At 42.8% G+C, this 24,919-nt stretch overlaps 1 protein-coding gene across 6 annotated transcripts in view; it reads right to left on the reverse strand.

Moving 5' to 3' along the window:
* Positions 1–24,919, reverse strand: part of ltbp1 (latent transforming growth factor beta binding protein 1) — a 452,733-nt gene that overhangs the window by 113,767 nt on the left and 314,047 nt on the right. For 4 of the 6 annotated variants that reach the window (XM_072264871.1, XM_072264876.1, XM_072264872.1 and 1 more), the window contains 2 exons: positions 23,696–23,818; positions 23,037–23,159 (listed from right to left, as the gene is read on the reverse strand). In XM_072264871.1, the coding sequence (XP_072120972.1) occupies positions 23,037–23,159; positions 23,696–23,818 (246 nt within the window). The remainder of the gene's footprint in view (positions 1–23,036; positions 23,160–23,695; positions 23,819–24,919) is intronic. The other 2 variants (XM_072264877.1, XM_072264873.1) reach the window with 1 other exon arrangement.

Consider the following 24,919-nt stretch of genomic DNA (forward strand, 5'->3'; position numbering starts at 1 on the left):
TATATATATACACATATATAAAGAAAATTAAATTAAATTAGTGCAAAAAGAGAGGGAAAAATACTGAGGAAGTGTTCATGGATTCATTATCCATCAAGAATTTCGATGGCAGAAGGGAAGAAACTGTTTTTGAAACACTGGGCGTGTGTCTTCAGACTCCTGTACCTCCTTGATGGTAGCAATGAGAAGCGGGCATGCCCTGAGTGATGGAGGTTTTTAATGATAGATGATTTCTTTTGAGGCATCACCTTTTGAAAGTGTCCTTGATGCTGGGGAGGCTAGTGTCCATGGTGCAGCTGGCTGTTTTTGGAGGTTGTTGATTAGAACTGAGGGTATGATTGTGTTGAGCGCTGAGCTGGTAGTCAATAAACAGAAGCCTGATGTAGGTATTGCTATTGTCCAGGTAATCCAAGGCTGAGGGGGAATCAGTGAGATTGCATCTGCTGTAGATCTATAGTGGCGATTGACAACTTGTAGCAAGCCCAGGTACTTGCTTCGGCAGAAACAGATTCTAGCCATTTCCAACCACTCAAAGCACTTCATCATAGCAGATCTGAGTGTCCCTGGGCAATAGTCAAGACAGCTCACCCTGCTCTTCTTGGGCAGTGGTATGATTGTGAGATTGAAGCTGTCCACAAACACTTACGCTAGCTGATTGGCACAAGTTTTCAGAGCCTTACCAGGTACACAATCAGGGCCTGACACATTGCAAGGGTTCACCCTTCTTAAAAGATATTCTGATATCGGCTCCTGAAACAGAGATCACAGGGTCACCAGATGCTGCAGGGATTGACACCAGTGTAGTTTTATCTTCCCTTTCAATGTGAGCATAAAAGGTGTTAAGCTCACCTTGGAGTGAAGCATCACAGCCATTCCTGATGTTAGGTTTTGCTCTACAGGAAGTATTGGCCTGCAAACTCTGCTGAAGCTGACTTGTATCTGATTCCAACGCTAATTTCAATTAGAATTGTTTCTTCGCTCTTAAGATCATCTTCCACAGATTGGACCTGGGCGACTTGTATAGTTCTGAATCACTGCTCTTGAATACCACAGATCCAGCCCTCAGCAGACTATGAATCTCCTGGTTCATCCACAGTTTTTGGCTTGGGTATGCCCAGCATATTCCCCAAGACACACAGGTCTCGATGAAGTCGTTGACAATTGTGGTATATTTATTCAGACTTGAAGATGAATCCCTGAATATTGTCCAGTCCACTAACTCAAAGCAGTCCTGTAAGTGCTCCTCCATCTCCCTTGACCATATCTTCTTGGTCCTCACTACTGATGCTGCAGTCTCTGCCTATGGGTACAGCCAGGAGATCAGACTTTCCAAAGTGTGGATGTCCGATGGTGTGGTAAGCATTTTTGATAGTGGTCAAGTGTGTTGGTTCCTCCATTTCCATGGATATGCTGGAGGTACATCATCGTTTAGACTTCTTCAAGATGACCTGGTTGAAATCCTTCACAATGATAGAGAAGCAACAGAGTGTGCTGTTTCCTGCCTACTGATCATGGTGCTCAGTTCCTCCAGCTGGCCGGAGGTGGAATGTACACCATTACCAGGATGACGGCAGAAAACTCTTTCAGCAGATGAAAAGGACGACAGTTGACCACTAGATGTTCCAGGTCAGGTGAGCAAGACTGAGACAGAACTGCCACATCTATGCACATTAATGAGTTCATCATTAAGCATACTCCACCTCCTCTACTTTTAAAAGACTGAACTATCCTGTCTATGCGGAGAATGGTGAAGCCAATGGGCGGTGGCACACATCCGAAATGGTAGGGGATAGCCACGTTTCCATGAAACAAAGTACACAGCAGTCTCTGATTGGTGATGTTCACTCTGAGGAAACTGGAGCTCTCAACCTCTCAACATCAGCACCTTTGATGTGAACAGAAGCTATGTTCATAGCCCCACACCATCACCCCTTCCTGAAATTACTGTCCAGCTCCTTTGTTTTGCCGACATTCAGGGAAAGGTTGTTGTCATGGCACCATGTAACTAGGACCTCCATCTCATTCCTGTAGTCCAATTCATTATTTGTGATACAGCTCTCAACATTGGTATTATCAGCAGATTGTAGATGGAGTTAGAGCAGTAGAATAAGGGGCTGATGATGGAAAGAGCCTGAAAATGTCATTTGTTGTTTGGAGTCCAAGGGAATTTTTAATACTTTAAGACTATAAATACTATTTAGGAAGTGCGGATTGCAATTTCTTCATGGATTTTTCATTTACACTGCAGCTTTTACCACAATCGAATATGCAATGTACAAATGTTATGGCCTTTATTTAGCATTTTTTAAAATGGTTCAATGTGTAATTGAAAACTCTGTTTCTTCTGCCCTAGCTTGCCATTTTTGGCAATTCTTTATGGTGTCATTATGGTTGCTTAAAGCATGACAGCAATCAGTTTCAGAGACGGAGACATTTTCACCAGAGATACCGCTAAATCTTTCGTGTTTTAGTTCTTCAAATTCAAAGTGATGTTGCTTCAGCACAGATTGAAAACTCAGGCCAGTGTTGTGGTAGTTAATAGTGTTATTCCCTAGCCACTCACACATGGGAGGAGTTCATATAGTTGAGTGTCCTGCATGCTGGCATCCTGGTGTGCTCTGCACTCTCCCTCAATAATGAACACAACAGCCAGTGAAACACATTCTCATGGCTACTTTATCACAATCATTTCTCAGATGGTTTTTACACTGTGAAAAATGAATGAATTTTAATATAAATCACCCAGAGGTTAATGGGTTTGGATTTTTTATAATGCATTCATTTTATTACAGATGATACATGGCACAAGATAAGGCCAATCAGACCAACTAACACTGGCACTTATTTTTTTACTTGATCCTCCGCCTGCCCTTCTAAACTAAATTTATCAGTGTAAACCTCTTTTCCTTTTTCTCTCATCATCTGTTTGTCCAGCTACTATTAAACATAGTGTACGCCACCTTCTTGAGCAATTCAAGCCCCAGCAGTGAAGCGACTCTCAAAATTCCAGCTGTTAGGGAGCTCCAGGAGTTCGATCCAGTGATGTTGATAGACTGCTGATACATTTCCAAGTCAGACTGTAAAGGAATCTGCAGCTGGTAGGGTTATCTGTCCAGGCGAATATTTATTCAGCGACTTACACCTCCTACCCATGAATATCAAGGACACAAATTCGACTGGGCATCAGTGAAAGTCACGGTGCAAGTGAACAGACAACATGCAAGAGAATTCCCAGAAGTGTGGTTTCCAGCAAACAATCCTGTAAACATACACATAGACCTTGATCATAGTTATCATTCGATGCCGGCAAAATTCCAGAGCACAACACACAAAGTTCAACACACAGCCAATCAATGATGAGATTTCCTCCCCACATCATGACTGAGTTTCCAAAATGGCATCCAATCAGGTGATTGCGAAGTATATAAAAGCCATGTATCTCCTCGCGTGGTGGAGATAAAAAGTTTGCAAGTAAATTGCCAAGATCAGAGAACAACTCTACCCAACCATCAACCACACAAGCTTCACTACCCGTTTGCACTTCCAAAAAAAGATCATGATAACATTGGTTACCGTGATTTCTATAACACAAAAGTAACTTCATAAAGAATGTGATTGACTGTGAAGTACGTCAGGATGTACATTACTAAAAGGACAAAACTTCTCACAGTCTAGAGTTATATTTGGCAGTGCGTTAAGCAAGTGTTGGACAGGAATTTGCCACATTCCTCCTGGACACCTTGAGATAGAAACTGGTGTTCAACTAATTTTCATAAAGCCTCCTTATGAGCTTTCAGAGTAAAAATCCTGACAAGCTGTACCTCCATCTGGAATGGGAGCAGCTGAGCATCAGCCTGGACGTCGCTACAAAGGACTGTGAGAACGGCTGAGAGGATCATAGGCGGATCCCTACCGTCCATCGGGGACACTTATCAGGAACACTGTGTACGCAAGGCCCTTATATTATCAAGGATCCCACCCACCCATCTGCATTCTTGCTGACTTTTTACCATCAGGCAGGAGACTCCGATGCATAAAAACAAGAACAGTTAGGATGCAAAACAGTTTCTTCCCTCAGGTCGTTAGGCTTCTGAGCTCCCTGCCACATCGCATTCGACCGGTCACTGGTACCTGACAATATTTAATTTCTACACTTTTCTTTCTTTATTTATTTATTTATGTGTAATCCACCTGTAGATTTTATCCTTACTTTCCCAAGCTATTGTGTACTCTTGTGCTTTTCACCCTGGTTTGGAGAAACATTGTCTCATTTGACAGTATATACAGTATGTAAATAACGAAATGACAATAAACTTGACCTAGCTTAAAAATGGGAGTCGGTGCCTTTCCCAACACACCTGTAACCTTGCAGGAAGAGGTACAATATGCATGCCTGAAAGATACATTGAAGCTCCCAGTCCGGCAGTGACGCACTGACTAGAACAAGCAGATACAGTATTTCCTAAACCGTGCTACTAAACATACTAAAGAAGGGTCAAACATAAGCCATTTTCTTCCACAGGCAATGAGAAGAAATCAGTGCTCAATGGCGTTTTCAGTGATGACCTTGAGTCAGATTTTCTCACATTCCCATGTGAATAGCATAGAGTAAACCCAAAGACTGGGAAGAGACATAGATGTGATATACAAGAAGATATACAAAGCAAACTTTTGTCCATAGCAAAATCAGCAGCGTCGAAAGCTCAGGCGCTCACATCACTAGGGATCCATCAGAAGAAAGAGGAAATTTAACACACTGGAATTGTGTCCCCACGATGATGTCAACCTTCTCAGAAGAGGAAGGAAGAAATTAAGATTATTTTGTCTAGTTTACAGTTGAAACGACATCTGAAGGAATGCGAAACAGAAACGAGTCCCAACTCCTTGCCCACAATGAAACCGCAACCCTGATTTTAACCTCAGCTGCTTGCTGGGTGATGGAGAAGATCACAGCTGCGTCCACAGACATAACTGGATAGCAAACAGCAGAGGCTGGAGCAGTTGACTAGCAGCTTGGAGTTAATGGTGGGACAGATAAAACCATTTTCTTGTTTTTAAAGTCCAGTACACAATCAAACAAATAAATGGCTGAAGTTTTCTATGACTGAGGATAAATTATTTTAAAACCATGCTGCGTGCCATACAATGGTGTTTTTGTCTAAAACTGCAGCAGTTTAGAAACATAGAAACATAGAAAATAGGTGCAGGAGTAGGCCATTCGGCCCTTCGAGCCTGCATCGCCATTCAGTACGATCATGGCTGATCATCCAACTCAGAACCCTGTACTTGCCTTCTCTCCATACCCCCTGATCCCTTTAGCCACAAGGCCCATATCTAACTCCCTCTTAAATATAGCCAATGAACTGGCCTCAACTGTTAACTGTGGCAGAGAATTCCACAGCTTCACCACTCTCTGTGTGAAAAAGTTTTTCCTCATCTCGGTGCTAAAAGGCTTCCCCCTTATCCTCAAACTGTGACCCCTCATTCTGGATTCCCCCAACATCGGGAACAATCTTCCTGCATCTAGCCTGTCCAATCCCTTTAGAATTTTATACGTTTCAATCAGATCCCCCCTCAATCTTCTAAATTCCAGAGAGTATAAGCCTAGCCGATCCAGTCTTTCATCATATGAAAGTCCTGCCATCCCAGGAATCAATCTGGTGAACCTTCTTTGTACCCCCTCTATGGCAAGAATGTCTTTCCTCAGATTAGGGGACCAAAACTACACACAATACTCCAGGTGTGGTCTCACCAAGGCCTTGTACAACTGCAGTAATACCTTCCTGCTCCTGTACTCGAATCCTCTTGCTATGAATCTCAGCATACCATTCGCCTTTTTCACCGCCTGCTGTACCTACATGCCCACTTTCAATGACTGGTGTACAATGACACCCAGGTCTCGTTGCACCTCCCCTTTTCCTAATCGGCCACCATTCAGATAATAATCTGTTTTCCTGCTCTTGCCACCAAAGTGGATAACTTCACATTTATCCACATTAAATTGCATCTGCCATGAATTTGCCCACTCACCTAACCTATCCAAGTCACCCTGCATCCTCTTAGCATCCTCCTCACAGCTAACACTGCCGCCCAGCTTCGTATCATCCGCAAACTTGGAGATGCTGCATTTAATTCCCTTGTCTAAGTCATTAATATATATTGTAAACAACTGGGGTCCCAGCACTGAGCTTTGCGGTACCCCACTAGTCACTGCCTGCCATTCTGAAAAGGTCCCGTTTATTCCCACTCTTTGCTTCCTGTCTGCCAACCAATTCTCTATCCACATCAATACCTTACCCCCAATACCGTGTGCTTTAAGTTTGCACACTAATCTCCTGTGTGGGACCTTGTCAAAAGCCTTTTGAAAATCCAAATATACCACATCCACTGGTTCTCCCTGATCCACTGTACTAGTTACATGCTCAAAAAATTCTGAGATTCGTCAGACATGATTTTCCTCTCACAAATCCATGCTGACTTTGTCCAATGATTTCACTAAATCACATTTATATAAACGGACAAAGTTTAAAAAAAACCTTCATACTCCGCAAAATACTTAGATTTGATTGGGAAAAAAACATTCTAAAATGCATCCGGAAAAATATACTGAAACACAATGACTCAAGGTTAATTTCAGAGTTGATAAACAAGTCAGAAAGACAGGAATAAGACCATAAGATATAGGAACAGAAATAGGCCATTTGGCCCATCGTCTGCTCTGCCATTTCATTATGGCTGAACCATTTTTCCTCTTAGCCCCAATCTTCTTCCTTCTCCACATATCCTTCACCTCCTGACCAATCATTAAACTATCAACCCCTGCCTTAAATATACATTAAGACTTGGCCTTTCCAGCCACCAGTAGCAACAAATTCCACGGATTCACCACTCTCTGACTAAAGAAATTCTGTCTCATCACCATTCTAACTGGACACCCTTCTATTCTGAGGCTGTGTCCTCCAGTTTTTATGTTCTAAGTCTCTTGGAATGAATGCAAATATCACAATTGCTTTCCTCACCTCTGACTTAACCTGCAAATTAACCTTTAGAGAACCCTGCATAACCACTTTGCACCCCAGATTTTTTGAATTTTCTCTCCATTTAGAAAATAGTCTACTTTCATTTTTTTCTACTAAAATGCATGACTATACACTTCCTGACACCATATACCATCTGCCATTTCTTTGCCCATGATCTTCATATGTCTGTCCTTCTGTAGCCTCTCTACTTCCTCAAAACTAACTGCCCCTCCACCTATCTTTGTATCTTCCACAAACTTTGCAACAAAGCCATCAATTCCATCATCCAAGTCACTGACATATAACATAGAAAGAAGTGGTCCCAACACAAGCCTTTGTGGAACACCACTAGTCACAGTCAGCCAACCAGAAAAGGCTCCTTTTATTCCCACTCTTTGCTTCCTTCCAATCATCCACTGCACTATCCGTGTAAGTATTTTTCCTGTAATACCATGGGCTCTTAACTTGTTAAGCAGTCTCATGTGTGGCACCTTGTCAAATGCTTTCTGAAAATCCAAATACACAATATAAACCGATTCTCCTTTGTCTACTCTGCTTGTTATTTCTTCAAAGACTTCCAACAAATTTGTCAGGCAAGATTTTCCATCAAGGAAACCATGCTGACTTTGGTCTATTTCATTACGCGTCTCCAAGTAAAGGCTGATTTATACGTGCGTGTCAAATCGCCGCCATAGGTACAGCGCAGCTGCGAACTCTACGCAGTGCCTATGCGGATCCCTATGCCGTAGCCTGACGTGCACCTCTCCCAAAACGTGACACGCGTCGCAGCAACGCAAACAGCAACAACTGTGATTGGTCTGCTTGGTAGCATTGCATTTCCTCCTAACGCTGCAATAGCTTCTCACTGGGCGACTGAAGGGCAGGGAAGGAACTCTGGCTGCAATGCTTTCCATAAAGCTTTATAGACCTCCGAAATTATGGAGGACACATTTCGCTTTTACAAAAAGACGCTCGCTTTAAACTTGTTTATCCTGAGAAAGACTACCATGAACATGAAGCCTTGCACGGGCAGGTGTGTGTGCATGCGTGACGTGTGCAAATTGCAGAGCGACGCAGACACACCAACTCAGATGTATAAATGCTCACAACGGCGTACCCCACTTGCGTAGGCTACAGCACAAGCTAGTACGCACAAGTATAAATCAGCTTAACCCTGAAACCACAACCTTATCAGTCGACTCCAACATCTTTCCAACCAGTGAGGTCAGTCTAACTGACCTATAATTTCTTTTCTTCTTCCTGTCTCCCTTCTTTAAGAGTAAAGTGACATTTCCAATTTTCCAGTCTTCTGGAACTATTCCAGAATCTAGTGTTTCTTGGAAGATCATTACTAATGTCTCCACAATCTCTCCAGCCATCTCTTTCAGAACCCTGGGGTATACATCATCTGGTCTGAATGACTTATCTACCTTCAGAACTTTCAGTTTCCAAAGAACCTTCGCTCCAGTAATGGCAACTTCACACATTTCTTACCCTGGACGTGCTGGAATTTCCACCATACTGCTAGGGTCTTCCACTGTGAAGTCTTATTCAGTTTATCTGCAATTTTCTTGTCCCCATTACTACCTCTCCAGCATCTTTTTCCAGCAGTCTGACATCCACTCTCATCTCTCTTTTGCATTTTATGTATCTGAAGAATTAAATTGACTTTATTTCTTACATCCTTCACATACATCAGGAGTAAAAATCTTTATGCTATGTCTCCGTCTAAATGTGCAATGTGTGATTTATAGTAATTTGTAATAAATAGTATGTACAACAGGATAGTCAATATAGCACAGAAATACAATTGTATCAGTGCTAATTAATCAGTCTGACGGCCTGGTGGAGGAAGCTCTCACAGAGCCTGTTGGCCCTGGCTTTTATGCTGCGGCACCATTTCCTCGATGGTAGCAGCTGGAACAATTTATGGTTGGGGTGACTCGGGTCTCCAATGATCCTTTTTACACACCTGTCTCTATAAATATTCTGAATAGTGGGAAGTTCACATCTACAGATGCACTGGGCTGTCTGCACCACTCTCTGCAGAATCCTGCGATTGAGGGAAGTACAGTTCCCATACCAGGCAGTGATGCAGCCAGTCAGGATGCTCTCAATCATGCCCTTGTAGTAAGTCCTTAGGATTTGGGGACTCGTACCAAACTTCTTTAACCGTCTGATGTGAAAAAGGCACTGTTGTGCTTTTTTCACCACACAGCTGGCATGTACAGACCATATGAGATCCTCAGTAATGTGTATACCAAGGAACTTAAAGCTGTTCACCCTCTCAAACCCAGATCCATTGATGTCAATAGGGGTTAGTCTGTCTCCAGTCCTCCTGCAGTCCACGACCAGCTCCTTTGTTTTTGTGAAATTGAGGGAGAGATTGTTTTCTTGTCACGACTGATGACTTCTTCTCTGTAAGCTACCTCGTTATTATTTGAGATAAGGCCAATCAACGTAGTATCGTCAGCGAATTTAATTAGCAGATTGGAGCATGGGTGGTGACACAGTCATGGATATACAGAGAGTAAAGGAGGGGACAAAGGACACAGTCCTGAGGGGCAGACGTGAGGAAGCCCACTCTTACCACCTGATGGTGATCTGACAGGAAGTCCAGGATCCAGCTGCACAAGACAGGGTGAAAGCTGAGGTCTCTGAGCTTCTTGTCGAGCCTGGAAGGAATTATGGTGTTGAATGCTGAACTGTAGTCCAAGAAGAGCATTCTCACAAAAGCATCCTTCTTCTCCAGATCTGTAAGGACGGTGTGTAGAGCAGTGACTATTGCATCATCTGGCGATCAGTTGTGTCGGTAGGCAAATTGTAGTGGGTCCAGTTTGGGTGGTAGCATGCTGCAGATGTAGTCCTTGACCAGCCTCTCAAAGCATTTGCTTATTATTGAAGTGAGTGCAACAGGAAGCCAGTCACTCAGACATGTTACCTTGGTCTTTTCAGGTACGGGAACAATGGTGGACGTTTTGAAGCAGGTGGGCAGTCTACACTGGAAGAAGGAGAGATTAAAAATGTCTGTAAACATTCCTGTCAGTTGTGCCACTCACATCCAGAGTACTTGTCCTGGGATGCCATCCAGTCCCGCAACCTTGCAAATGTCCACTCATTGGAAACACCTGAAAAATTCAGCCTCAGAGATGACTTAGGTGCAGCTGGCTTCAGCAGCTCTCCTCAGTGACTCGGTGTTGCCGACATTGAACCAAGTGTAAAATAGATTTAGCTCATCTTGGAGTTTTTGGCATCCTCTTTAATATTAATGGCCAGCTTACTTTCATATACTATCTTTCCCTTCTTAATCACTTTTTTAGTTACTTTCTGTTGGTTTTTAAAAGCTTCCCAATCCTCTAACTTCTCACTAATATTTGCTCTATGATATGCCCTTTCTTTGGCTTTTATGTTGGCTTTGACTTCCCTTGTTAGTCACGGTTGTGTCACCTTGCCTTTAGAATACTTCTTGCTCTTTGGGTTGTATGCTGTATATCCTGTGCCTTCTGAATTGCTTCCAGAAATTCCAGCCATTGCTGCTCTGCAATCATCCCTGCCAGTGTTCTTTTCCAATCAATTTTGACCAGCCCTTCTCTCATGCCCTTTTACTCCACTGTAATACAGATACATCTGACTTTAGCTTCTCCTTTGCAAGCTTCAGAGAGAATTCAATCATATCATGATCACTTCCCCTCAGGGTTCTTTTACCTTAAAGCTTTCTAATCAATTCTGGTTCATTGCGCAAAACCCAAACAAGAATAGCAGGTACTCTAAGTGGGCACAACGATGAGCTGCTCTAAAAACCAGCTGCTTTTTAAGGAATGTACGTGAAAAAGAAATGTAAATGGAGAGCAGGTCTGTAACAGATCTTCACCCTCTGCATGTCAGAACATGCTTGATTTTAACTTCTCTTAGTTATGATGAAAATTATTGACCTAAAAATAAACCTTTTTCTTCCTCTACAGCTGACCATTTTCTGAATTCTGCTTTTACTTTAGCCTTCCGGCATCTTGAGTTTGAATCTCACAATTCTAGCATTGTTATCTTTTGTTTCCAAATTGTTTCCAAAAGACTTTTTTTCTGTGTGCCATACTCTGCCAGAGCCTCAGCGACCACTTTTTCCAAGTCGTTGTCTTGGAGGAAAGATTCTGTGAGTGGTCCCCCACATCCTCCTCACAGCGCAGTTTTTTTTTAACGAGGTCCAGTTGCGAGCTCGACACTCAACCCAGCACGGATGGAAAGCGTGCCCAGGAGCAGCCCAACTGGATTCGAACTCGGGAACCTTCGCTCCGGAGTCCGGCGCTGATGTGACTGCGCCACCAGCCAGCTGGTAACAGCTTGGAGGTAGAGTAAGACTGGTTGTAAAGGTACACCCAGATTGCTTGTGGAACAATGGTCAGCAGGGTAGTGTTCAGTGAGATGTTAAATTAGAAAATGAAGAAGAGATAGGATCTCAAGTCACATTGGGATGTCAAAGTTCAAAGTAGATTTATTATTAACGTATGCATATGATAAACAACCTAGAGATTCATCTCTTTACAGGCAGCCACAAAACAAAGAAACCCAATAGAACCCATTGAAGCAAAAGAAGACCATCAAACACCCAACATGCAGGAAAAAAATACAAATCATGCAAACAAAATTAAGCAAATAGTGTTCAGAACTGAAATTCATGAAGTGAGTCCACAACCACAAAGCCAGTCACAGCCAATCCAGGATCGCATTAGTTGCAGGCCACAGGCTCAGTTCAGTGCAAAGACAAGTAAACCTCACCGAGCAGCGAGCTGAACACTGGGCCAGCCCTCACCTCCAGCCCCAATACCCTGACATTTTCAATTTGACCCAGCACTTAAATGCCAAACATCAGCTCATTACTCATTCTTAGACCTGGGCCCTGCTGCTTCAATACACTCTCGGGCCTAGAACCTCCACCTCAATTCAGCTTGTACCCAAAATTTCCAATCTGTCACAGTGCTTAAGAACATAGAACAGTACAGCACATTACAGGCCCTTCAGCCCACAATGTTGTGCCAACCCTCAAACCCTGCCTCCCATATAACCCCGGACCTTAAATTCCTCCATATACCTGTCTAGTAGTCTCTTAAACTTCACCAATGTATCTGCCTCCACTACTGACTCAGGCAGTGCATTCCATGCACCAACCACTCTCTGAGTAAAAAACCTTCCTCTAATATCCCCCTTGAACTTCCCACCCCTTACCTTAAAGCCATGTCCTCTTGTATTGAGCAGTGGTGCCCTGGGGAAGAGACACTGGCTATCCACTCTATCTATTCCTCTTAATATCTTGTACACCTCTATCATGTCTCCTCTCATCCTCCTTCTCTCCAAAGAGTAAAGCCACTCCCTTAAATTGGTCAAACATCAGCTTGTTCCTTAGTCTTGGGCCCGGACCTTGCCTGGACTCTGACGCACCTTGGTTCTGCTGCTTTTTCCACTCCAAGAGCCAAACATTGGCTCATTCCCTGTTCTCGGGCCTGGGCCCCGCCACCTCCATTCAGGATGTACACATCACAACGTAACCCTCCTGCATCTTTGAGGCTTCAGTTCACACAAAACTGCCAGGTCTTACTGGCAGTTCAAAAGCTCAGCTCCAAAAGTTACAGGCTATTGTTTTGCAGTGATTGCTTACCAGAAAATGCGTGATTAATAAAGTAGCTAGTAGTTTTGTTTGCTGCCAAGCAAGTCGTCACTGTGCTTCACCAGCACCATCTTAAGCAGGAACTCAGTGAAGGAGGTGGATAAGATCTGAATCCAGAGTCTGGGAGTACGGTGAAGATGGGGACAACTTTCAAGCTCCAGATGTGAACACACCATGCAATGTGAATGGAATTAGTTGTATTTGATTACATTTTATTTTTCCCTCTCTTCTGTCATTCTGCCAATGAAGGGAATATTTACTGATGGAAAATTCAAAGTTCATAGGAAATTTGTTATCAGAGTATATACAGTATATGTCACCATATACAATCCTGAGATTCTTTTTCTTATGGGCATTCACAGTAAATATAAAGAAACAAAAATATATAATAATAAATAAGCAAAAATGTTTAGAACATCAGATGAAGAGTCTTTGAAAGTAAGTCCACAGGTTGTGGGAAAACTTCAGTGTTGGGATGAGTGACATTATCTCCACTGGTTCCAGAGCCTGATGGTTGAGGGATAACGATTGTTCCTGAACTTTGTAAGGTGGATCCTGAGGCTCGCTTCAACAGTGAGCTGGACGATGGGGGTCCTTGATAATGGATGCTGCTTTCTTGTGACAGTGCTCCTTAGTATATGTGTGCAATGGTGGGGAGGGCTTTACTGGTGATGGAACTGGCTGTATCTACTTCTTTTTCCTAGTCTTTTCCATTCAAGGGCATTGGTGCTCCCATACCAGGCCATGATGCAACCAGTCTGTATACTCTCCACTGCACATCCATAAAAGTTTGTCAAAGTTTTAGATGTCATGCCAAATCTTCACAAACCTCTAAGGAAGTAGAGGTGCTGCTGTACCTTCTTTGTATTGGTCCTTACACACACGGCCCAGGAGAGACCCTCTGAGGTGATAACACCGAGGAAGTTAAAGTTGCTGCCCCTCTCTACCTCTGATCCCCCAATGAGTAGTTGCTCATGGACCTCCAGTTTCCTCCTCCTGAAGTTAATAATCAACTCCTTTGTCTTGCTGGCTTTGAGTAAGAAATTGTTGTTGTGGCGCCTCTCAGCCAAATTTTCAAACTCTGTCCTATATGCTGATTTGTCACCACCTTTGATTCGGCCAATGACAGTGGTGTCGTCAAACTTAAATATGGCATTAGAGCTGTGCTTAGCCTCACAATCATAAGTATAAAGTGAGTAGAGCAGGGAGCTAAGCACACAGTCTTGTGGTGCACCTGTTCCGTTGGTGATTGTGGTGTAGATGTTGCTGCCCATCCGAACTGACTGGGGTCTGCAAGTGAGGAAATTGAGGATCCAGTTGCACAAGGAGGTACTGAGTCCTAGATCTTGGAGCCTATTGATTAGTTTTGAGGGTTGATAGTATTGAATGCCAAGTTGTAGATAGATAGATAGGTAGGTATACTTTATTGATCCCGAGGGAAATTGGGTTTCGTTACAGCCGCACCAACCAAGAATAGAGCATAAATATAGCAATACAAAAACCACAAACAATCAAACAACAAAAATGCAAACTATGCCAGATGGAAAATAAGTCCAGGATCAGTCTATTGGCTCTGGACTTATTTTCCATCTGGCATAGTTTGCATTTTGAAGAGCATCCTAATGTATGCATCTTCCCAGAAGAGACAATGAAAAGGCATCTGTCATTGACTTGTTGTGATGATTGGAGCATATCGAAGTTGCTCCTCAGGTAGGAGTTGATATGTTTTATCACCAACCTCTTAATGTACTTCATCACAGTGGATGTAAGTGCTACTGAATGATAGTCGTTGAGGCAGGTTGCCACCAGTATAATTGAAATCGGTTGGTGGTTCATACTATCAAAGCAAGAGGTTAAAAATGTCAGTGAACACTCTAACCAGTTAATCATCACAGGACTTCAGTACTCAGTCAGGTACCCGGCCTGGGCTGGATGATTTCCATGGGCTCCCCCTCCTGAAGGATTCTCTCACGTCAGCCTCAAAGACTGAAATCACAGGAGCCGTGGGGTTTGTGAAGGTGCTTCCATGTTCTGATGACCAAAGCCAACAGAAAGGGCATTGAGCTCATCTGGGAGTGAAGCCTTGTTGTCACCTATGTCACTTGGCTTCACTTTGTGGGAGGTGACAGCATTCAAGACCTGCCACAGCAGTCAAGCATCCTTCAGTGACTCCAGCTTGGTTCGGATTCGGAATTGCCACTTCACGTGTGAGATAGCTTTCCAGAGGTCGTACCTGGGCTTCTTATATTTTACTTGGTTGCCAGACCCAAACAGCACTGAGCTGGCCTTGAGCAGATTTCGGATCTTTTGGTTCATCCAGGGCTTCTGGTTGGAGAAGACTTTGAATGATTTTGTGGGCACACTCTCATCGAAACTATTTCTATAAAACTTGATGAACTAATGCCTACAGCAAAGTATTTACATTTTCTCAGTGTGGTTTTAAACTTTTAGTTCACATTTCTGTTTTATTTGTAAAACAAGAAGTTTGCATAGGTCTAGTGGTGGTACAGTGATTATTTGAATGAACTAGTAATTCACAGGTCTAGTTTAATAACCTGGATCCATTATCTATTGTCTCAGCAATAATTCTCGTTACAAACGTTTTTGGTTCACTAAATATTCTTCAGCCATTCTCACCTGACCTGATCTGCATGTGACTGGCTATAAACCGGTCAAGTAAACAAAGCAGTTGCAACAATTCCACTATGTTGATTTTTTTTTTAAACATGACGCTATTAACCAAGGCACTAAATTCAAAATGTCCACGTCACTCCCAGCCCAATTAATCACGCAGAGTACTATTTATATATAGGTGTGGTACAAAAGCTAAGGGGGAGGCGTGTGGGAAGAATAGTCTTTGGAGTCTTCAGTGTTGACTCTAAACCACTTGACATCTCATGGCTTCGGATTAAGTGTGGCCAAAAAAATTCCCCCAGTTTATTGCCCATACTCTTCAATCAACAATCCATACTCCTCTAAGCTGAGCACTGGTTATTGAAAGTAACTGGGTGCAGAATGTTCTCTGGAGTACCTCCAACAGCAAAAGTGTCCTGACAGTTTCCAAGTGAAAGACACAACTGCTGGTCTGGGTCATTCTCAGCACGTAAGGGATGACATTATCTGACTTCTACCTATTGCTGATGCATTTATGCGTGACAGTGTTGGTAGGAGTGACCATCTTTCCTGCCAACACCGTTGAGTGGCACAAGAATTATCCTAAATGGACTCAGAACAGATCTGACAGCCCAGAGCTTAGCATCAATTTGGACTGTAGGCCAATGGCAACCGTACAGGGCATACGGAAAAATGGAAGCCAACTTGGTGTTGCTTAAAGAAGGCATCAAATACAAACAAAGCACAATGCAATATACATAGTTATCTCACAGCCAACGGGCCAGATCAAAGTTCTGTACTTCTGCCAATATGGTCGTGAAAGGTGCGGACAATTCAAATAACTGGCGCAGTGGATGCCAAGAACATCACCATCCGATGTGTGAGTCTAAAGATAAGTACAAACTCATGTATATCCAGAAGTATCAAATGAATCAAATCTATCCAGATCTATCTTGGATTCCTCCTGAAATGATTACAATCGTAAAAGCTGACCTACAACCAATAGGCTCTAGATTCATTCTACAGGAGACCAAGAAACAGCCGAGTGCACTGGATACATAAAGGACAATGAGACCAGGAAGTATCTCAGCTATCATACGGAATACTTGTTCTCCAGAACTAGCTATGTCTCTAACCAAGCTCTCACAATAATGGAAATTACCAAAGAAAATGGAAAATTGTTTAGTTGTGTTTTTTGGTTACAAAAAGCAGGTTAAATCAATCCGATTAATCCAAATCAGGGGTTCTCAACCTTTTAATGCCATGCTTCCCTATCAATAACCAAGGATTCCATGGATGCCAGGTTGGGAACCCCTGATCTTGATCATCAGCAAAGGAACTGAAGAGTTGAACGACAGAGGATTATTCAGCTCCAACGCTCACCACAGTCTTGGCACGAGTGTGGAGCAAAGACCTGAAGTCTAGAGGTGAGGTGAGAAAAGCAGCCCTTGACACTGAAAGAGCATCTGGTCAAGTGTGTCATCAAGGAGCTTCATTAAAACTAAAATAATTGGTACTAAAGGGGGGAAACTATATGGTTGGAGCCACACCTGCGGCAATGGAAGACAGTTGTGGTTGTTGGAAGTCAATCGTCCCAGCCCCAGCATTACTGAGAATTACTGGAAATTACTGGAGGGACAAGATCTATCATCATTTGGATTGGCAAGGCCTGAACATAATCAACATAGTCAACATGGTTTTTTGCATGGGATGTCATGTCTGACAAAGCTTTTGGAGTTTTTTTTTGAAGAGGTAACTAAGAGGATCAATGAAGTAAGGACAGTGAATGTTGTCTATATGGAATTTAGTAAAAGCTTTGACAAGGTCCCACATAGCAGGCTGATGTGAAAAATTAGGTCACATAGAACTACTTAGCAAGGTGGATTCAGAATTTGTTCAGTGATAGAAAGTAGAGGGTGATCGTTGAAGGTGATTCCTTGACTGTAACCAGTAGGGTGCCCCATGGATCACTGTTGGAACCTTTGTTATTCATTATGTATGCTAATGATTTAGATATCAATATACATGGTATGATTAGCAAGTTTGCTGATGATACTAAATTAGAAGATCTTGTTGATAGTGAAGCAGGTTATAACAAATTTCAAAAAGAGATTTTGATCATTAATTGACACCTATTCAACCTAATTAAGACCTATCAAATGGAGAAAGGCCTTGATAGAATGGATGTGGAGAGGACGTTTCCCATGGTGGGAGAGTCTAAGACCAGAGGGGACAGCCTCAAAATAGAGGGGCATCCTTTTAGAACGGAGATGAGGAGGAATTTCTCTAGCCAAAGAGTAGTGAATCTGTGGAATTCCTTGCCACAGGCAACAGTGGAGGCCAAGTATTTATGTATATTTAAGGCAGAGGTCGATAGATTCTTGATTAGTCAGGATATGAAGGGATGCAGGGGGAAGGCAGGAGCTTGGGGCTAAGGGGAAAATTGGATCAGCCAAGATGAAATGGTGAAGAAGACTCGATGGGCCAAATGGCCTAATTCTGCTGCTATATCTTATAGCTATGGTCTATTTGGGGAGATGACTCAGGAATAGCAAATAGATTTCTATTTAGGTAAGTATGAGGTGAAGTATTTTAGACTTTCAAGTCAGGGTGGGTCATACAGAGAATGGCAGGGCACTGGTGAGTATTGCCAAACAGGCACGTGAGAGTACTGTTACTGAAAGCAACTGTGCCAGTAGACAGGGTGATGAAGAAGGCGTTTAACAAGCTGGCCTTCATTAGCCAGGACATCGAGTTTATGGACATTATGTTGCAGCTATACAAGTTGCTGGTGAGGCCCCACTTGGATCATTGTGTACAGCTTTGTTCACGTTGCTGTAGGAATGACGCTGTGAAGCTGGAGAGTGTGCAGAAGATATTTACGAGGATGCTGCCTGGACTTGAGGACTTCAGTTATAGGGAGAGGTTGGCCACGCTGGGCCTTTATTTCCTGGAGTGCAGGAGAATGAGGTATGACCTCACAGAAGTTTATGAAATCATGAAGGGGTATGGATAAAGCTGGATGGTAACGGTCCTTTCTCTAGGGTTGGGGAGTGGACAGCTGGAGGACACAGACAGAAGAGGGGAAAGATTTGAAAGACACTTGAGAAGAAACTTCTTCACATAATGAGCTCCCAGAGGAAGTGGTCGAGGCTGGTACAATTGCAACTTCTAAGAGACATTTGAGAAGGTAGATGGAGAGGAAAGGTTTGGAAGGTTATGGGCCTAATGCAGGCAATTGGGGCGAGCAGCAAGGATGATGTGGTCAGCATGGACCATTGGGCCAAAGTTTCTGTGCTTACTCTGTGGCTCAATAGGTCTCCATCAATCAATCCCATGTACCTTAATCTTTTGGATCAGTTCATAATGAGAGACTTTGTCAAAATCTTTATTAAAGTCCATGGATACAACATCTACTGCTCTGCTCTCATCAATCATCTTCATCAACTCCTCAAAAAACTCAAACAAGTGTGTAAGAAAATTAACATGAATATGTAAATTATCAGCCTGAGTGGTAGATCAAACTAGCACTAGCGTTAGAGACAGTAACAGGAGACTAACATAAAGTGCTGTAGTGAAACAAGACTGAATGGATTACTCCATTGGAAACCAGCACCGAATCACTGGGACATAATTCCACAATGATTTTTAATTATAAACTACCAATTTAAGGTTTATAAATCCCTTGAAAAGCCATGATGGCAAGTCTCCAACCTGAAAGCTATTCTTCTCTCTGCCACCCGACTAGTTCCAACATTCTGGACCATCTATAAATATTCTGCTGCCATATGAAGCCAAGCCCTCATGATATACAACCATGACTTCTTCTGCTGTGCCCTATATATTTTTCATTTTCAGTAAAAATCACAAGACTGAGTTAGTGTAATTGCCCTCACAACAGCATTACTACTGTTCTGTCCTATGGTAAGTCACTCGTGTACCAGGTACAAAAGCCTTCATAAGAACGTAAGAAATAGGAGCAGGAGTCGGCCACCTGGCCCATCGAGCCAGCTCCACCATTCAATAAGATCATGGCTGATCTGACCATGGACTCATCTCCACCTTCCTACCTTTTCCCCATAACTCTTAATTCCCCTACTATGCAAAAATCTATCCAATCTTGTCTTAAAATATATTTACTGATGTAGCCTCCACTGCTTCATTGGGCAGAGAATTCCACAGATTCACCACTCTCTAGAAAAAGCAGTTCCTCCTTATCTCTGTCCTAAATCTACTTCCCCGAATCTTGAGGCTATGTCCCCTAGATCTAGTCTCACCTACCAGTAGAAATAAATCTCCTTCCTGCATCTCATCTATCACTTTCATAATTTTATATGTTTCTATAAGATCTCCTCTCATGCTTCTGAATTCCAGCAAGTACAGTCCCAGGCAACTCAATCTCTCTTCATAGTCTAACCCCTTCATCTCTGGAATCAACCTGGTGATACTGTGTGTTCAGGATTAACTAAAAGCTTTATTTCCTCTTTTTTTAAATAAAACAAGCAAACACAATTGTTTACAGTTCATTCTACTGCATCCAAGCTAGTTTTTAAGCCCCACACAGGCGCACAGACAAGAAATAAGAGCTTGTCTAACAGAAGCAAATAAACCATATCAACAAATGTGTCATGAACACCTTTGCTGCGAGGCTTCAGAAAATGTAACAAGGCAGGTTGAGGCCCTTTAATTCACCAGACTGGAAAATTTCATCTGCTGGGTCTAATTAACATTTGAAGTTTAAAAAAAGGGGGTCTGGAATGTTTGCAAAAGAAAAATGCAATTAGAAATAAAACATATTAGATCCCCTGGTGTATGATCAGCATGCCAATGTTTGCTAAGTGTTGGGCTGAGTCCTCCTGTTAGGTCAAATGGTGTTCACCAGCACCCCGTAGGGGATCATTCAACACTGAATATTTTCCCTTGTCTAGACAAGGCAACTCTTGGACTACTGCACAGATTCTGATACCACCAGAACGGGGACCTGCTACAATTGTTGCCTTAAGAAATCTGGAATGATGGGTCAACTCACTGACAAGACGCATTGATATCCTGGGTCAAAAGAAACTGACATCTGTTTTGATCAGCAAGGCTGCTGGCAAAGAAAACGGCTCCTGGAGCCCTGAGCAAAGTGGAATTCTGCGCCAAGCTTGCACCTGTGTTTGAAAAAATTGCCGAACTATAGTCAGTGAAATAACACATTCACATTGCAGGCTATCGAAGACTTGGAAGAGAACGCCTTCCCCTGCTTTTTCCTACCTCTTTCTAATCTTCCCTTACAACTAGAACAAAAAATAAACAAACTACTGGAAAATCTCTGCAGACTGAGGAACATCTTTGGGGGTAAATAAATTGTCGACAATTTCATTCCCCCCCCCCCAAAAACAAATCTTGCTTGATCTGCTGAGTTATTCCAGCAGTTTGCTTTTCCTTCCAGTTCTACCATCTGCAGTCTCCAGTCTGTCTTGTTCTGACAATTAGGTTCTTTTCTAAGAATCACTTTTCTTTAAATTCTCTTGAATCATGTACAGTCCTTTAGCTGTTCAAAGCCCTGTGTTGCCAAACACAAGTGGACGCTGTCATAGACGGGACATTTACAATCAGTGCCGGCTGACTATTTGTCCAACAAGAGCTCCACACGGCTGCTGATGCCCAGGAACCATCTGCGGAGAGCAATTTCTTCAGTCATGCAGCACAGAACCAGACCTTGCAGCCCACCACACCCCTGTCGACTACCGGGCAACGATCTGCATTAATCCCATCCTCATCGTCTCAACTGCACAATGAAGGAGTTTTGTATGCGTATGCATATATATTTGCAAGTATTCCAGGTGGGAGAGGGGGAGATGGAACTCAAGGGAGGGAGACAGGTGGACAATCAGCTACCAGTAATTCCATGGAGAAGGGAAGCAGAGAAATTAGCAGATGCCAAAATTGCTGGAGACTTTGCGAGCAGAGTCTCAATAGGCCGCAGAATCGAGGGGGGAATAAAGCTCAGAGAAGATCTAATAAAAATATATAAAATCTTGCTAGATTTAGATGGGTAACCCAGATAAAACTTGTCTCCATTGGTTGTGGCATAAAGAACTATTGACCAGCACAAGGTCATCGGGTATTACAAGGGAAAAGAGCTCCCTGCAGCAAGTTGCTATAGTATGGAGTGCACTATAGTATGTTTCCAAAAGTAAGATGGGAAAATATTAGATGCTAATAAAATTGCTGGGGTATAGTATTTTTTTTGTTAAATGAATAACAAAAGCTAATCTACTTTTCTCTGTAATTAATAACCAACGAAAATAAGTGTAACCTTGAAAGCTTTATTGAGAGCACCATTTCATTCAGCACTACGTACACTCAAATGTTTCACTTGTGGTGCCTTCCGCACAGGGGTAACATAACAGAACAAATCGGACGAGTTTTGTGGTGGGGCTCACAGCTTCTCTCTCCACACCTACTGAATGACTCAAACACTTCCATTTCTTATTTCCAGGCAGGTGGGAGTTTGGCTTTGTCTTAGTTTGGTCTGGTTTGACCAAATTCGGTGCATTGACTTTGAGAATATCTGACAGCCTGATCACCTCACTCCTGTAGGCATTTATAAACAAATCGAGACAGGAAACGCTCTGTAGCAAGATTCCACTGAGGCTACCCTGAGGTGATCCTGTCTGTGTGCAACCGTACACTATCACTCAGCAATATCTTTATCTTAAATACTTTCAAATCCTTTCATGGCCTTGGCATTCTTTAGCTGAGTAATCTTTTCCAGTCCTATAAACCCCCTGTCTGTTCCTCCACTTCCGATCTCTTGATCATCCTGACCATGAATTTACTAGGATGTTGTTGGACGTTAAGGACCTGACTTATGAGGGAAAGGTTGAATAGATTCGGACTTTAGTCCATGGAGCGCAGGGGAACGAGGGGAGATTTGATACAAAATCACGGGGGGTATAGATAGGGTAAACGCAAACAAGCTTTTTCCCCCACTGAGGTTGGGTGAGACTAGAGCTTGAGGTCATGGGTTAGGGGTGAAAGGTGACAGGTGAAAGAGCTTGAGGTCATGGGTTAAGGGGAACATGAGGGGGAACTTCTTCACTCAGTGGGTGGAACGAGCTGTCCTGCAGAAGTGATGGATGCAGGTTCGATTTCAACATTTGAGGGAAATTTGGATAGGTACATAGATGGGAGGGGATGGAGGGCTATAGACCGGAGCAGGTCGATGGAACTAAGCAAAGTAAAAATTTGGCACAGAAAAGGTGTGCTGTGTGGCCTGTTTCTGTGCGGTAGCACACGATTACTCTACACCTCTCTCCATTTTCTGAGCTCAAATTTTTGACTATTTTCCTGGTAGCCTGTCCTATTATCTCAGCATGTTTCAGTGTTTCCTGACTCCCTGGTCATTGTCATGTTGCTGCTTTACAGGATCTTGTCGTGCACACATTTCCTGGCTGAGAAAAATAACCACTCTTCAAAAGAGTTTCATTGGCTGCACATTTTGTCCGCTCGTGGATGTTGAAGTGTCTATGGGAACGCAAGCCCTCTGCAGGGCCAACGTCAGGAATTAAATATGGTGTGGGATGAGAGCATGTGATAAGGTATCCAAGTACATTTAAGTTTTTTGGCTTCTGGCATTAACACTTCATGTTAACACTGTACATTATCCATGAACTGGAAGCCAATCCAACACGTTCAGATAAAAAAAAATCGATATTTCTGTACTTGGTGTTCAAAATATATGCATGGCAGGTCCTCACCTTCACATCCGTGTCCATTCGCCGTTGCTGTGAAGCCCTGCTCACAAATACAGTAGAAGGAACCCTCTGTGTTCAGGCATTTCCCATTTTTACAGCGTTCCGGGTCCAAGCATTCATCCACATCTGGTGCAGAGGAAAGAAACAATCACAGGAATCTCTCTTTGTACAAGTGACAACAAAAATCTTGGGAGCAAGTCTGCAGGCACCATGAGCTTGCCTTGCTCAAAAGTGTTTCCAGGCCATTACTCAGCACTCAGCCACAGGAAAACTGAGATTCCATCTGCTTTCTCAGCAGACGCAAATAGACCCAGGTGCATTATTTCAAAGAACAGCTGATGACTGATGAGCCATCGTAAGTGCCCTGGCAGTATCTTATCGGTCAACCATCATCACAACATTGTCAGGTTGCCTTCTAACAAGGTCTTGTTATGCACAACATTTCCTACCTGAGAACAATGACCACACTTCAAAAGAATTTCATTGACTGCATATTTGAGCAGTTCAAGAGAGCAAAAGGCACTACAGGAATACAAGTCCTCTCCATGACGACTGACAGGGATTACAAATGGCAAGGGTGAGGGCCTGAAATAAGGTAAACAATTACAGGCTGCCTATAGAAGTTACCTGGCATTTTCTGGCTGCTGGCATTGACACTTTACCTTGGCATTGTACAGTATCCACTAGCTGGAAGCCACTGTGACAAGTGCAAGTAAAGGAGCCTTTGGTGTTTGTACACTCGCCTCCCTGGCAAGCATCTGCATTTTCTTGGCATTCGTCAATGTCTGCAACAAATAAGTTTAGAAGGCTGTTGAGCTGACATTGTCTATAAAACTCTCTGATAGACTCCAAACTTTTTATTGCTGTCTCATATTAGAACATCCAGAGAAAATACTCCTTGGGCAACCACTGTTTTTGCACGGTTCCCAAAGCCAAAAACTGAATCCACCATGGTTAATTTGGTTACACTGTCTGCAATTTTAGCCAAAAATGTGTAGTTTTAAATAAACAGCATTGGCCAAAAGATTCCTTTCTCCCATTGAGAGCAGGCAGGATTTGTTCGTTGTGCAGTAGATGGCCAGGTTAATATGGGCAATCCTTCAGTGTGGAGTTTAATAGGACTTTTGCTGTCGCCACCATATAATGTGATGGCGTTACATCCTCCAACATTCCCCATGAAAACAAAATGTGCTGGAAAAAATCATGTTGCAGTATTTCAACAGGGCACATGGCAACCTTTAGGAGTTCAACTATTTCCTGTGTTTATAATTACATCTCTCCTAGATCATTGCTGCTTTACCTGTCCTATTATCACTACCTCCACCCCACACCATCAACACTTCATTCGTTTCATCTCTCCCTCACCTCCATGCTCAGCAATTCCCCTTTGAACCCCTCAGCCATCAGGCTCTTGAACCAAAGGGGATAACTTCACTCATCTTCACTTGCTCCATTATTTAAATCTTCCTTCAACCTATGGACTCACTTTCAAGGACTCTTCATCTCATAGTCTCGATACTTATTGCTTATTTATTTATTATTATTATTCCTTCTTTTTGTACTTGCACAGTTTGTGGCCTTGTGGTGCTTTGGATGCCAACCTTGCTGTTTCTTTAGCATTGTTTTTTTTTTACGAGGCCGAGTTGCTAGCTCGACACTCAACTCAGCACGGATGGAAAGCGTGCAAGGAGCCAGTCAGATTTGAACTCAGGACCACTCGCACCAAAGTCCGGTGTGGATGACACTACACCACCAGCCATCAACATACATGTACTTTGATAATAAATTTACTTTGAAATTTTGTTCCATATTCTCCTCCCCAACTCTTTCCTTGCATCTTATAGCCTGCATATTTCTAATTTTACACTAATCATTAATTTGAAGTT

The sequence above is a fragment of the Mobula birostris genome, chromosome 8 (genome assembly GCF_030028105.1).
Source record: "Mobula birostris isolate sMobBir1 chromosome 8, sMobBir1.hap1, whole genome shotgun sequence".
Lineage (NCBI taxonomy): Eukaryota > Metazoa > Chordata > Chondrichthyes > Myliobatiformes > Myliobatidae > Mobula > Mobula birostris.